Source organism: Ptychodera flava (genome assembly GCF_041260155.1).
Source record: "Ptychodera flava strain L36383 chromosome 23 unlocalized genomic scaffold, AS_Pfla_20210202 Scaffold_23__1_contigs__length_28996876_pilon, whole genome shotgun sequence".
In the NCBI taxonomy this organism is placed as follows: domain Eukaryota; kingdom Metazoa; phylum Hemichordata; class Enteropneusta; family Ptychoderidae; genus Ptychodera; species Ptychodera flava.
This window is the reverse complement of record NW_027248277.1, coordinates 17,029,520-17,045,361: the sequence shown is the minus strand read 5'-3', so window position 1 is coordinate 17,045,361 and position 15,842 is coordinate 17,029,520. Positions and strand designations below refer to the sequence as shown.

The 15,842-nt window shown below is 37.1% G+C and overlaps 1 protein-coding gene across 1 annotated transcript; it reads left to right on the top strand.

Annotated features, from left to right (window-relative positions):
* The first annotated feature begins 12,429 nt into the window (after positions 1-12,429).
* Positions 12,430-13,305, top strand: LOC139123781 (tripartite motif-containing protein 2-like). Its single transcript, XM_070689934.1, has one exon. It carries the CDS (start codon positions 12,430-12,432, stop codon positions 13,303-13,305), a length of 876 nt encoding a protein of 291 aa, XP_070546035.1.
* The last annotated feature ends 2,537 nt before the right edge of the window (positions 13,306-15,842 follow it).

Genomic DNA, 15,842 nt, shown 5'->3' with positions numbered 1-15,842 from the left:
TACGCATATACTGCAGTATTGACCCCTTTTTGTCCAATGTAAACTTTTTTACACGGTTTTTGATCCATTTTGATGATCTTTTTGACTGTCGTGACCTTTGACCTTACATTAGCACATTTGACCTATATTTTACAGAGAATAGAAAATATCGAGTATTGACATCACTATATGGTTAAAATATAGACTTTAGACACCCCCTCCCTTACATGCAAAAGAAAAATTGTAGAAATATTTTTAGTTTGAGCTGCCAACGATACACCTGTAGCAAATTCAAAGCTCAGTGCAACCTCCCCTACCCTCCCTCCCTCCCCTCCCCAAGGGGTAAGGGTCATGCCAAACTCTGCTATCTTTCCTGTCTACACAAGTACATCGGGAAAGCTGCAGGCTTGTGTCACTGCAGCTAGACCTAGTCAAAGGTGTTTCAACTCACAGGACACACCCACAGTAATTGATTCGTCAGCTGGTGTCCTTGACTCCAAGCGGCCACATTCCACTCATCCGCTGCCCTGTCATCTCCAATCAAGCAGGACAACAAAACCATGCCGACGTACTTTGTACAAAATGGACCAACAATGGCGTTATATGTCGGAACTGCAATACTATGTTGTCCATTTGTCCCGAGCAGCACAGCTTTTTGAATTCAAATCAGATGGTAGTTTTATAGGGTCAGAATCTTCTGTTTATTTTCAAATGAATCCTGACACAACTATGTCACATGATGTGTACAATAGAAAGTTGTGATTTTTATACAGTTTCTCATTCTATGAATGGCCCGACTCTGAGTATTGTAAGAAACGCGAAGCAGGCCCTCGTCCAACGGGATATGTAGTCACTATCTACACATACATCTTATTTCATAAAATTGAAACGCCTTCAATGAGATTAATTGTTTGTAATTATTAATAGTGTTTCCTTCGATTAAAGTTTGGGCCAGTACATTTGGAATCAGGGGGTGTGAGGATTACATTTGGAGGGGTCCCTTTAATGAATATTATACCTTGTTATGTTGAGTATGACAGACACCAAGTATGTGTAACAAATTCCTCTTTGACTATTGGGATCAAAGTTATGTTTGAATGTCAAGAATCTTGATTGCAATATAAATGTGAGAAAAAACCTTTTTGATGAACAATACCGCAATAAATATTCCCCTTGGCATAACCACAACATCCTGGATACCTATTCCATTACCAAAAATGTCATACACTTTGAAAAAAATTGTGGTCACCAAGTCTGTAATTTATAGGTGTGAAGTTACCTGGTTGTAAATAAAAGAACTTGGCCATGCAGCTAAAATATTTTGTTTCTCATTCATTCAAGCAAAATTTCTTTCTTTGTTATAGTTGAGCAGAAATCAGACATGGTAAATCATCAATTTTATGGTTTTTCTATTGGTGCCAGAAATTCAGTTGCATTGTAAATTGAAAGAAGAAAATAAATTATGGTTAATATACAAATTAGCATGTATACACTAATCATTTCCTTTCACTGGATTTTAATTTCAATTAATATTAGATTATCCCTGCAACCAGATTTATACCATAGAGGGCAGATATTGTCAATGATGAACCGTGTCAAAGATGATATATTCATATAGAAAGTATGAGGACAAAAATTCCACTATTTTACGAACAACTTTTAAAGTTGAATTTTAAGTATAAAATAAAAGTAACAATGATTTTCAGAATGTCCTGTATATAATTTAGTGAGCACAATAAGGGCAACATGGTGTTAGCTCAGCATACAGTGAAAATTCATCCCATGCTGTACAGAAATCACAGCTCTGAAAAATCATTCAAAGTTCAGTGTGTGGAAGAGTCGTCATTTACTGTAAGACTAAATTATAGTAAGGTGTTCAGAAGTCAGGTTTTAGCCAAATATTTATGTTAAACAGCTGTGAGGTCAAAGGTTAAATAATGTTAAATATTGGACTTTGTGTTCATCAATACTACATCTTCCCATATCATAGACTACATAAATATAATTATTGGTAATAATATTTCTATATTAAGATATCTATTAATTGTGAAATAAGAATATGAAACAAATACATTTAGAACTTTGTGATTTCATGCATTTTCAAAATCTGAAATAATTGAAAAATTCGCAATAGATATTTAAAACAGGAAAATATCTTGATGCAATACCATGTTTGGAGCCAATGGAAGATATAGATATCAACTCAAATAAAACATAAACAGAAAAATAAAATTTGACAGGAAAATACACAAGAGAGCAATTAAGACAGCTGTTGAAACATGATACTCTTGTGTGTCAAGACAGGGACAAAGAAAGGCCCAAACTACACTGTACTTGGACGGAATTCCAAACTGTCAGGAAACAACCAATGCAGTTGATACAATAACTGAAAAATATTCAGGGGATAATGTTTTTTTTTTGATACAAAGTTTTAGAAAATAAATAATATCACTATTCAGTTTCTATGGTAACTGCATCAGCAGACTGTGCATCAACAAAAATTGTACAGATTTTCACTCCTTGTGTTACAGCCTATTAGCGTCTTCACTGGCCACAAACACCACTCTATACGTTTTAGGAATTACGGGGGGGGGGAGAGACCTGCGATGCAAAGTACAACAGTTATCAAGTACAACAGTAACTCTAGCAATATTTATGAATATTATTTTCATGTTGCATGGCTGTCCTGATGAACGTTTACACCTGACAACATTCACCACTTCGGTACTATAAACTAGTTATATAGACCTTTACTCAATGCTCAACAACCTTCGTCTGGCTTGCGGTTTGAAGTAACGAATCGGAATAGGGCCGAATTGGACCTCGTGATGATGTCTGGAGCTGGACAGATTGATGCGCTAACTAAACTACCTTTCGCTGAAAAGCTGGACATAAAACGTTTGTTTATCTCAGAGCCCATTACGTAATAAAAGCAGGTCTTTTAGAAAGTGTCAAATGAGCAGAAAAATCGGTGCGACAGACTGGTACTAGATTCTTTCAGACAAACGATATGACTAGTGACTCTGCGAGATCTGTAGTGTACGTTGGCCTGCATTTGCCCATCAAACTCGGAAAACGCAGGCATATTAAAAGTCCAGTGCCTATTAACCATGCACCACGTCAACAAATGCTCAAAGTTAAACGTCTGCTTTGTTTTGATTCTGGCCAAATACCAAACAATAGTCAATACACATGTCTGTCATCTTTCAGTACATACAAAGGACTCATTGACGCTTTTCTTCACAACGTACGCTCGGCTCAGACAACTTTCACTAATTTACACGATTACAACTCTACAACAACGGATTACAGAAATTTGTAGAACTCCATATAAATATTTTAACTCACCAAAATGCAGCGACAAAGTTGAGATGCTGAGAGGGGCTACCCGGCTACGACACTCGATCACTCTTACTTTCTATCTGCTGAAGTTCCAAAAATGGCCGCGACGTGTTGAATGGACCGATACACTGTGACGTGTGACCCGGGGTCATGTAAACTTTAGCTCAAATTTCAAGTTAAAATTTGCATACGGAACTTTCACCGAGTTGTAAATTCACGTATTTAAGTTTTATATGACAACAGCATAACCACGGTCCCTTTTGTGGAGGGACTGTGGCATAACAATTAAAATGGTATGTTAGTAACTTGCACCGGTAAGGGAAACGCTATTTTGCGAAATATGAAACAGTTGCCGCCTAACCTATAAGTTTACTTTTAAAAACAAACAAAAATTTGAACCCATAATTGTTCGATGTTTACTTATTCTGAAAGATTGCAACGGCATTTCTTGTCGTTTTTGTCGGTAAAAGTTGTGAAAATATATGTATGTGTGCACCTAGTACGCGCTTTTGCACCCGGACTGAAATTAAGCGCGTCCGCTTTTCACTGATAAAATTGTGCGCCACGGCTAATGCGCGCGTTTTTTCCGACAAGAAGCAAGGAATATTTTACGTGCCACTGTGCAAAGAATCGAGGATTATGAAAAATTACACTTGTTTTCTCAGATGCTCAGTTTCCGAGTACCCTAAACTGTTCTTCGCGTGTCTTATCCTCCCTTCCCTGCATGCGAAATTAAACTATTTTAATTGGAAGGACAGTGAACATTTATCAGCCTGTTTATTATGTCTATTACTTGTACTTCTTAAAAATCATTTTTCCAGCAAAGATAAACCATTAATTGGCGCGGTACGATGCGAAAGCGACGGATGTAAGTGAGGAAAAAAAGCATTTTTGAACTTTTTCAGCTATTTGCTGTGGGGCTTTTTCCTTTCTATTCCTTGGGAAAGATATCATTTTCACAAAAGACGAAGTCTCAGAAATGCATGTTGCAAGCGGTAAATCGAGGACCACAGAACTTCGAAGATGATATTGTGATATGACGATGGCAAGGTATTATTGCAGCAGTTTCAGAGAGGAAAGCAAAATAATTCATTACCTGTGAAAATACTTTTGAAATGTCCATATCGTCTAACACTTAGGGGTGGACCATTTGATACCCTGGGGGGGGGCTTGGAAGATTGGTGGAGAGCCATTATTTTTTTCCCACGTGCTTCACCATGAATTATTTTTTTTCTACAGGGCATATGCTGGCAACTTTTTTTTTCACTTTCCTTCTTCGAGATATATTTTTTTTTTACCAAATTTCGGTGCAATGTTTGTTTGCTTGGTTTTTCACACCCAGTAACAAGATGCTGTTCTATCGCACACAGACTATATTCAAGAAACTAAATGAAGTTATGTAAATACATGTACATTTTTGATTCACTTTACAAAAACATATTTGTAAAATCATGTACATTTATGGCATTTACTTGTTATTGTTGTCCTTACATTGAAAGTAGCCGGGTAATTTAAGAAAGTAGACGGGTGGACTGCGAGGGAGCGAAGCGACTGAGTGGCGAGTGAGCGTAGCGAACGAGGGGGGGAGAGCGCGAGAGGGGGGTGTCCCCCCTCTCGCAAGGCGAAAAATGAAATTTTGGAGTGGAAATGGTTTTCTCTGGTGGCATCTGAGGTGACATTTACTGACTGAAACAGTACTTTTGTTGTGTGTCTTAGACGTGGCTCACATACAACAAAACAAACAAACATGATTTTGTTTTGTTTGTATTATTTATGACACACTTATGGTTTTATTTGCAGTGAAGATGTAACATTTAATCTTAAATCACCTGCTGTCTGCTCATTTCATTGCCCATTTCCCATTCTTCATTACCACATAGTAGTTTCCCCAAAACCATCAAACTCATTCAATTCTAATCAAAACACATTCGCTTTTGTTAAGAAAAACATTGGTAAGATAATTCACTATAACAGTGTTCGCATTTACGAATAAAACATGCGTATATAGAAAACTCATAACAATGAAAAAATGTGTAGAGAGTCGATCCAATGCGTAATAATATTACGCATTGGATTGAGTCTCTACGCATTTTTCATTGTTATGAGTTTTCTATGCGCAAACGATAATAGTAAAATGTTTGCAGGCTGTCTCTCTTCTTGTGGTATTTTGACAAAATCCTTACATTCAGATTTACACATTTCTGGAAAACACTGGTGAGCAATTTCAATTTCAGCATACTTCCTCTAATCAGAAGGTCATGTATACTGTACAATTGTTCATATTCAGTATTGTTCCTCAAGCTTGAAATGGTTTATGCTTTATAAAACTCTAGAGCTACTGCTTGATTTTTATTGATGCTGCAGTGTGCATCGAACAATTGCCAAGATTTTTTTTCCGAGTCGCAATGGTCCATAATTTTTTTTTCCATCAGCCACTTAAAGCCAGATTTTTTTTTTCGAGCAACTCCACCTGGCATCTTTTTTTTTCCCCAAATCTTCCAAGCCCCCCCCCAGGATATCAAATGGTCCACCCTTATGAAAACTCTTGTTTATAGTATGTTTTGCCAAGCCCGCAACTACTATGGTCAAGTCGTAGGTGGCGCTGTTTTGATGCTGCTAACGTTCATCTGTTTGGTTTCGCCACAAATGCGAATGAAATCGCCGGGCCTTGAAGTATCGTTGTTGTTCATGACGAAAAAAACCCATCCAAGTTGAATTTGCTTTATTGTCTGTATTTGTCTTTTCAATATTACTGGTGTTGTGAGAACATGTTCGACAACTAAAAGGGGCTTCCTTTATCGTGAAGACTTTATAACTTTATTGACGTTATGCCCTCAAGGGTGAACATCAAGAACTAGGATTTTCCCTCCAACCTTCCCTCCCAAACACACAAGTAAAAGACAATGTAAATATTAATTTTCCAAATCGTATTTCTCGGTTGGGTAAAGAAAATAACTTTCTGATTTGTAATAGCTTATAAAACGTTGTTTCTTTTCATCATTTTGCATGAAAACTAACCCACTTGAGGACGGCAAGCAAAAAAATTAGTTCATAGGCAGAACAATGCAAACACTCCCTTGTCTGTGCATGGTCAATTGATAGGTCTACTTTTCTATCATCAAGAATATTTTGTATCTGGTTTAAGTCCAAGTATGATAATTGAACTGTTCTTCTCTGTTGTCCTACGTTGTTACAGGTACTCTAATGCATTGAAGAAACCTTTCAGAATTTATCCTAAAATCACACAGTAACCTTTAAACCACAAGACACCCCCAAAATAGTGACCGACAGACAACTTTAAAAGCGCAATCAATATCAGACAACAACAAAGTCACGATTGACCTGATGCACAAAAATACTTTTTTATTCAAAGTTTGGGACAAGATTTCCAGTAAAGATTTGATTCCTGTAAAATTACACTTTTTACAATATTTGACTGTATGGTAAATTCCTATACACAATTTTTTTCATTTCAAAGAAAGTGCTGAATAAATATCACGTGTGTGCAAGTTGTAAGTCAAGCAATAGGCTTAACACAACCTTTGCTTCTTGAATAATGAAATATTCTCATTGTTTTCTTTGGTCAAAGGGGCCATACCACTACAAAACAGGGGTTGACAGCAAGATAATGGGGTCATACTAAGCTGTATTACAATTAAATGTTATCCTAGGGAGTATGCTGCCACTTGTTTTCTATGAAAGGCTCCCTAACACAGTTTTGTCTCTACATACAAGGGTTAGGCCATGTTGACAAGACATCCAAGAAGAATGCAAAACATTTTATTTTAAGACATACAGCTATCTAATAAAAAACTAATTTTCATGATAAAAATGATATCCAAAGGGAATTTTCCTGGACATTTTGGATGCAATTTGATATAAAAATCTAAAATACCTTGATATTTCCTTTTTACATGAGTATTAACCCCCCTGTCAAGTGTAAAGGTCCAGCTTTGCAATAGAAAACAATAGAGCCGTACCACAATGCGAGTTGTGAAAGGGTTAACAGCAAAAACAGTATGATCCTGTGAACGGTATGTACACAAACATGACAGTGAGAGGAAGATGTAAAAATATTGTACAATTTTTTTTACAAAACTGTAAAACATTTTATTTCTTAAGTCCATGTGCAACAAATTTTCTATCATTAGATATTTGTACACATGATTCATAAACATTTTTACATTTTATTTTTCTGGAAAGTACGTTTTTCACCTCCTTGGCTCCAAGCTCTTCTGCGTTGGATTTTTGTGTGAAGTTGTGGTCTTTAAGTAGAATGTACCTCAGGGACAGATATTCAGACACTGAAATTTTTCCAACACTCTCTTGGTCTACCACTTGCTGGGGTTCATTTTGAAGCCATTGGAGTATGAACATCTTGGTTTTTCGAAAATCCTTTCCTGAGAAAAGAAAAGCTGGACGGTCACGTTCATTTACATTATTTAGAAGTAAAAGTTTAAGGTTCAAAGTCCATAAACATCTCTGTAACGCGTGCACAAAGCCTACGAACTACATTAATATAACATTCTCTGCTGAGAGGAATCATCATTCACAATAACATTGGCTGACAGAACCCTCATTTGAGGTCAGAGTTCAAAGGTTACCAGTCACATTACATCAAAGTTCAAGATTCTGCTTGCACTGGTATTAAGTTGCCAGGTGTGGCAGGTCAGAGTTCATAGGTTAAGTTCAAGATTCTGCTGGTACAGGCGTCAAGCTATGCGTCGTTGACTGAGAAGGAGACCGCGTCACAACTTTTGTTACCATGCCAACCGGCGTATCTGGAGGAATAGGCGTCTGGTCGGGAGAAGCAGATCGTCGTATCGATGACCCTGGAGAAGTACGTGGAGGTGACGGCCTACGATTTGCACTATGCGTATCTAGAAGGGAAAGGGAAATAGTTTTTAATATATAAATTGTATGATATTCTAAGAATCGAGTGAGCAGAAATATGTTTTTATCAGTGTATCTTCAAAGGTGAGTGAATCTAACCATACCCACTAAGTTAATGTCAATTTAAATGCAGCAAAAAGGACAAAGTATTGCTAAAATATCAGAATTTGCTTTCGTATGTGTAACCCTTTCACCGCCATATCACAATGTTGACATCCATAATTGGCAAGTCAACAATTGGGTTGTACGGTATAATGTTTGACTTTGGAAGGGTTGAGTGTTATTGTGTGAACCAATGACTGTATACCATAATACTCTTACTCATAATACTCGTAGATGCAACAGCAAAATAGATTGCTTAAATACATGACAAAACCATATTTTGTAAATGTGAGTCATAACAATGTTTTCTTTCATTTTTCATCTGTTGTTGTTGAGGGACAACTCAGCACACAAGAAAACATAACTTGACCAAACAATGGCTGTACAATGTTCAATAGAAACCTACAGTACAAATAAAGGTGTCACACATTATTCATTCAGTTCAAATCACATCATGCTGATATACATCTTGGTAAGTACCGTACTCGTCCGAGTATAAGCCCCTGCTCGTGTATAAGCCCCCCTACTGATTTCAGAGGATTTTAGAAAATGCATTACATCCGTGTATAAGCCCCTACCCTAGTGTTATTCAAATACAGGAAGGTTAGGAGAGTATATTTGGTCATTTAACTTGGCAAAATTACTTTTAGATAATAAAGAAACCATTAAAAGATGTTAAAACAATGGGAAACTGGAGTTCCCTTGACAGCATCGTAGGGAAAATGACACGTTTTCACAGTACGACCTTGATTCTTTGACCCTGCTCACCCCGTCGCCTAAATAGAATAGTCTCACTCACGTCGGCCATTGTTCATTTTCATTCACAGCCACGATGTTTTCATGCTTGAAACATGCAGTTTCTTTTGTTTGAAGCAACTATCCTTTCATTTGTGAAGACTTTTCCTGGTGACTATTACAATTTTCACTGCTATGTTGTTGTTTTCACAAGATGTAGACAGTTTGATACTGGAATATTGAGTTGCCTTTCCGTGTAGGCAATGCATGCCTGTTCACATTACTGTTGATCAGCAGCATACATCACATTACAAGCAAATGCCCTGCTTAGTTTCACTATTTGACAGTAGTTTAATTGTGATACGTGCATTTGTTTATGCGCCGTGTGCTCCTCGATATCCATTGTGCTGAAGTTGGTGTGTAGGTCACAGGCCGATCACGTTCCAGCTGTACTCTGATGGTTGACGTATGCGTAGTAATATTGGTCATGTGTAGGGGTTCAATCATGGCGGTTGGTTCAAATCGCGTGGACGCCCTTACCAACATTGAACCTTGCCGTAAAGAGCAAGAAGGTGGTTTTACATATCCTTGAAGCCGTCCATAGAATGGAAATTATCTATTAACATAAAGAAGACAAAAGTTATTGTGTTCAACAAAAAGGAGTTACACTCACTTACAATGAGGTGACTCTTGACTTAGTGAAAGAGTACTGTTACCTTGGTTTTGTCATTACCCCAAATGGTAAATTTAAAGGTAATTTTCACAATCTTAAATTGAAGGCAATGAAAGCTCTTTTCAGCCTTCGTAAGGGCCTTCAAAATGGTTCACTTTCTGTAAAAGTTGCATTATCACTCTTTGATAGTTTAATTGTTCCTATTATGACATATGGCTGTGAAATATGGGGACATGAAATTAATGACAAGTGTAACTTTCTCAATGATGTTAGTATCTTATTATAGATTCATCCTAGGAGTCTCTAAACATGCACCGTCTGATGGTGTTGTTGGAGAGCTGGGTAGATATCCAATTCACTTTATGGTGATAAAGCACATGCTCAAATACTGCCATCGATTGGTTTTATCAGATGACATCTTACTGAGATCTGCTTATACATCCAGGTTGAATTCAGATTGGTCTAATTATATACAAAGCATTTTGAACTCTTACAGTGGGAGTGATATATGGTCTTGTGTTTGCAATATCAATTCCACAGTTAATAATGTATATGATAGTTTATGTGAAATTTATGAACAAACATGGCTGAGAAATATTCATAATGATACAAGGAAGTGTGGAATGCATAGGAATAAGCTCCGAACTTACAGACTATTTAAGACAAAGTTTGAATTTGAAAGTTACTTGCTAGATATAAGATCTTTTACCTATAGGAGGTGGCTGACAAAACTAGGAATTTCGGATCACAACCTACAAATAGAACTGGGTTGAAGGTCTGATTTCAAAAGTTCCTGCAAATGAAAGATTCTGCAAGTTTTGTAAGTCTATAGTTGAGGATGAATTTCACTTTGTTATAGAATGTCCAAAATACAGAACTTATCGAGATAGTCCATTTTCATCCACAATTTTGCATATAAATCCAGGCTTTCTCGATTTGAATGACAGAAATAAGTTCATGTATATCTTTACTCACAAAGATAAACTACCTCTTGCCAAATTTATTTCTTGTACTTAAGTTCCTCCCCCAGCAGCAGCTTCATCAAGTGTTTGCTGAGTTTTGTAATTTTTGCCTTACCACACTCCTTGAGTGTGTTGTTAAGTAAAGTAAAGTAAAAAGTTATTGTTGAGAAAATGACCTCTGACCTTAGTTACATGTCAGTTGTCATAACAGTTGGATCACCTGATCAAGAATTACGTCATCAAGAAGTCCCTATGTTAGTGCAGAGTGTTTAATAGAATTTACATTTGCCCAGAACATTCCTATCAATGAGTCATTATGAGGCCATGAACAGCATTTGTAACAACATCTTAGGGGGCCTTATCTGCTCACAGCTCTGTACCTGTCCTGACACAGCTGTGCACAATGGCTGCTGCTTCTGAACGCAAAGTTTTGGAAGAAATCGGTGAAGATTTCCTGTGTTGTACCATCTGTCTGGAGCAGTTCAAGTCTCCTAAAATTCTACCATGTCTGCATACATTCTGTGAGCAGTGTTTAGTCACACTGGTTGAGAAGACTGGATCTCTAAACTGTCCAGAATGTCGACAGCAATATCAGCTTCCCATTGGAGGAGTGCCAGCAATAAAAGGCAACTTCTTCATGAGCAATCTGATTGAGATATTCAAGCAACAACTGCAGTCTATGCAGGGAACTGAGATCAAATGTGAAGCTTGTCAAGAAAATACAGCCACTCACAGGTGTGATGTGGAGTGCAGATATTATCTTTGTAACACTTGTGTCAAGGCACACAGAAATCTACCACTCACAAGGACACATCAACTTAAGACCATTGGAGAATATGAAACAGCAAAGTCAACCAATCCGCTTACACTAGAAGCAGTTGAATATTGCTCTATCCACACTGAGAACAAAATTGAATTCTACTGTGAAACCTGTCAGGTACCTGTCTGTACAAACTGCACCATAGTCAAACACTGCATACCAGAACATGTACACAGAGACTTGAAAGATGCAGCAGATGAGTATCTTACAGAATTGAAAGCCATGGTTGACAAACTGAAAGTGAAAGAACAGGAAGCTGAAAAGAACAAAACCCTGGCCAAGCAGATACACACTCATCTTACAGAGCAGTGCAGCAGAGAAGAAAGGAAGGTGAGAATGAAAGCAGAAGAAATCATCAAGAAAACAAAGAGAGAAGAGCAGAGACTGATAGATGAACTGAAAAACAATTACAAAATGAAAATTAAAAGAGCAGCTGCTGATATTGATGAAATGGAATTAAAACATGGAAACATTAAAAGTGTGTGCAATTACATAGAGACATTGATGCATCATGGGAATGCTGCTCAACTTCTCTCAACAAAGGGTGATGTTGGCACTCGTATCAAGCAACTAATTACCATGGAAACTATAGCAAAGGCGGAAAATGAGAACTTAATATTCAAACCACATGATGAATTCTGTGAGCATGGAACTCTGGGAATTCTTAAATCTCAACATTACATTGAAATCTCAAAGTGTACGGTTCAAAACATTCCAAAGCAACTCTGGAAAGGTGACTCTGCAGAACTACTGATCACAACCAGAGATTCCACAGGAAAACAAGTCATCCCAATTATACAACAGTGAAAGCCAAGGTAAGAAAACCTGATGCATCATGGGAAGACATCAATATAGCTGATAACAGAGATGGTACATACAGAGTTACAGTGGCTGGAAAATTGGATGGAAAATACCAAGTTACCATGACAATAGGAGATCAACCAATACCAGGTTGTCCTGTCATCATACCTGTTATCAAAGGATTGGTGAAGATCATTGGTAGTAAAGGAAGTGCTGAGGAACAGTACAAAAGTCCCTATAGCGTGGCCATAAACAAAGACAGAGACTTTGTAACTGTAGATCATGACAATAATAAGTTGCAGATTACCAATAGAGAGGGAACATTTAAGAACATTTTGGAATTCAAACAGTTTAAAAAGCCTTTCAGACCACGTGATATAGCTATATCAAGTGATAATAAATACCATAGTTTAGATGGCAACAATAGGCATGTAGTTGTCAGTGATGAAAATGGACATGTCATCAGATGCTTTGGACAAAATGAATTGAAAGATCCATGGGGTATTGGGATTAGTCCTGTAGATGGCAATGTCTATGTGACAACCAGGATTGGGCATTGTGTCAGGGTTTATACACAACATGGAAAATACCTCAGATCATTTGGGTCACAAGGTAAAGGTCAAGGGCAATTCTATTGGCCCTTGGGTGTAGTCATTTCAACTACTGGAATGGTATTTGTAGCAGACCGCAATAACAAACGTATCCAGGTATTCAATGCACATGACCAGTATTTGTATTCCTTTGATTGTCAGAGTGGGGATGGTAAGATGAGATATCCAGGGGGAATAGCAATTGAAAATGATAAATATGTCTATGTTACTACTGAATATCCTAGTAGTCTACTTAAGTTTGAGAGTTGTGGTAAGTTTGTGTGTCGTATTGATAGTGATAGTGATGGGCTGAACTGCCCCATTGGTATAGCACTGACAGATGATGTACCTTGCAGGGTGGTTTTAACTGATACCGACAACCACTGCATCAAAGTGTTTGTACAGTGATAACATCACAATAAATTGTACCAGATCATGTTTTGTTGATTGATATTGGTCAAACAAAGAGACAAGGAATCTGTTATGATAATGAATCTCTTTTAAGTAAAGGTGAAAAACAGATGACTTTTGATGAATATTATTTCAGATTGTTTCAGTGACAAGTAACTGAGAATTTTGGAAAGGATCAAACCTTATATTTCCTGATACTTGTGTAGTATTATGGTAGAACTATCAGACTATGAAACTTTCACAATACATGTTGGTCAACAGCTTGTTGTATCTTATTTTGAAGCCAGTTAAGTAAACTTTTCACTGACTTATGTGTTTGAAAATCAAAAATCCTCAATTTTCCCCCAAAGGTTTAACACAGGGATGGAATTTCAAGTTAATGTCATTCTCGCAAGCCAGAGCATAATATCTGGAAAAATTACAAACATTTATTTCATGGGAATGTAAACTTGTTCTTCTCTGTTATTCAAGGTGGGTGTGTCCCATTATATTGTATAAAAGCCAATTAGCAAATATTTTTAGTTTTATTTTTAACCTATGTTTCAAATTATGTCAGGTGCCACATACCTGGAAAATGTCATGCATTATTCCAGTCCCTAAAAAGCCTTCCGCAACCACTTTGAATGATTTCAGACCAGTTGCTCTTACGTCAGCGGTGATGAAGGTCTGTGAGAGGATTGTTTTAACCCTTTCACCCCCAGTTCCCTGTATACAGATCCAACTTTACCATAGAAAACAATGGATTTGGGACAAACCATGGTGGTGAAAGGGTTAAACCATCTACAAGGAAAAGTTTCTCAATTTATTGAGCCACTTCAATTTGCATATAGAACAAAGCGAGGTGTTGATGACGCCATATTACAGGTGTTAAATACATTGAGTTTATTCACACTTGGATCGACGTGGAAATTCTGTCCGTCTGATGTTTTTCGATTTTTCTAGCGCATTTAACACTATCCAACCACATATCTTAGTCCAAAAGTTGCGGGAAATGAATATGTCTCCTTCAACAGTCGCATGGATTTTTGTTTATCTCACCAACAGGCCCCAGTGTGTTAGACTTGGTTCTGGTAAGCATGGCACCATTCTTTCCAAGATTCTATACACAAAGACAGGTGCACCCCATTCTTGTTTCTTGTATACAGCAGACGCGAGACCTAGTCATGACTCATGCCCCTTGTTGAAATTCGCTGAAGCTTAGCTGGCTGTATATCTAACAATGATGATAGTTATTACAGGTGTGAAATTGATAATTTTGTGAAATGGTGCGATCAAAATTTTCTATACCTCAATGTTACTAAAACTAAAGACATGGTGATTGATTTTAGTCGTAGGCACGATGAGCCACAACCAGTGTGCATTAAAGGGGAAAACAGTCGACAGAGTGTGTACTTACAGATATCTTGGTCAAATTTTGGACAATAAGTTAAACTGGAAGGAAAACACTTCAAATATCATTAAAAAAGCTCAACCACGACTGTATCGCTTGCGTAAGTTACGGTCTTTTGAGGTAAATCCTAGTATTTTGTACACTTTTTATTCATCTACTGTACAAAAGTGTTTTAATGTTTGGAGCTGTTTGTTGGGCTGGTAACATCTCAGTCCAGGAGAAAACTAGATTGGAAAAAGTAATTAAAAAAGCTAGTAAAGTGGTTTGGCGGAAATTATGCTCCTTTGATGAAATTTACATAGACAAAATGGTTTATAAGAGAAGTGCCATCCTCAGTGATGAGACACATCCCTTGTACAAAGAATTTGATAGTCATCATATCGAAAGAAGTGGTAGATTTAGAGTGCCCTTTGCACACACACAGCATTTTAAGCATTCCTTTATACCAAGAGCTATTTTAAACTACAATCTCAAATCAAGCAGAGCAGATTTTTAACCAAGTTTGTTTTCATCACATTTTTTTGTTTGTGTGTGAACGTGTTTGACTTTTTATTCTTTGTTGCCGGATTGCTTTGAAGCAGATATTGTCATTTCTCTACGGAGATCAATAAAGTATTTATTATTATTATTATTATTAAGCGCACCCCCCAACCCCCCACCCCCCAATCGTCCTGTGGTGTACCAGAGATGAACTCGCAAGCATGATATGTTACAAACAACGACTTGAAACTTAGAAAAAGAAACTTAATTAGTTTTTGTATAGAAATCAATTCTTGACTATTTAACTAAAATCCTAACTTGTTGAAGTAAAATCCTGCATCAATCAAATTGGTTTTAATAGCTGACTTTGATACGTGTAACAGCTTGGAGCTGATTTTGAGCTGGGACACCTATAGCAATTGCAATATGAAAGTTTACTTTATCTACAGAAATTGCCTATAAACTGTGAACTTTAACTCCTTTGTGCAGTCACTTACCTACAACTAGCCTTCTTGCATTCATGAGCAAATGATAAGCTAAATTTTGGTACAAAATCTCGGCTGCCCTTTTGAAAGTTTCCAAGATCCTCCATTTCAAAATATTGTGTGGCATTATTATTAGTCTGGCTACAAAATCTTGCCATATTTCTATTTCAAAATCCACA

Coding starts and splice junctions, on each gene's coding strand:
- LOC139123781 (XM_070689934.1), top strand. CDS start 12,430: ATGACAATAGGAGATCAACCAATACCAGGTTGTCCTGTCATCATACCT.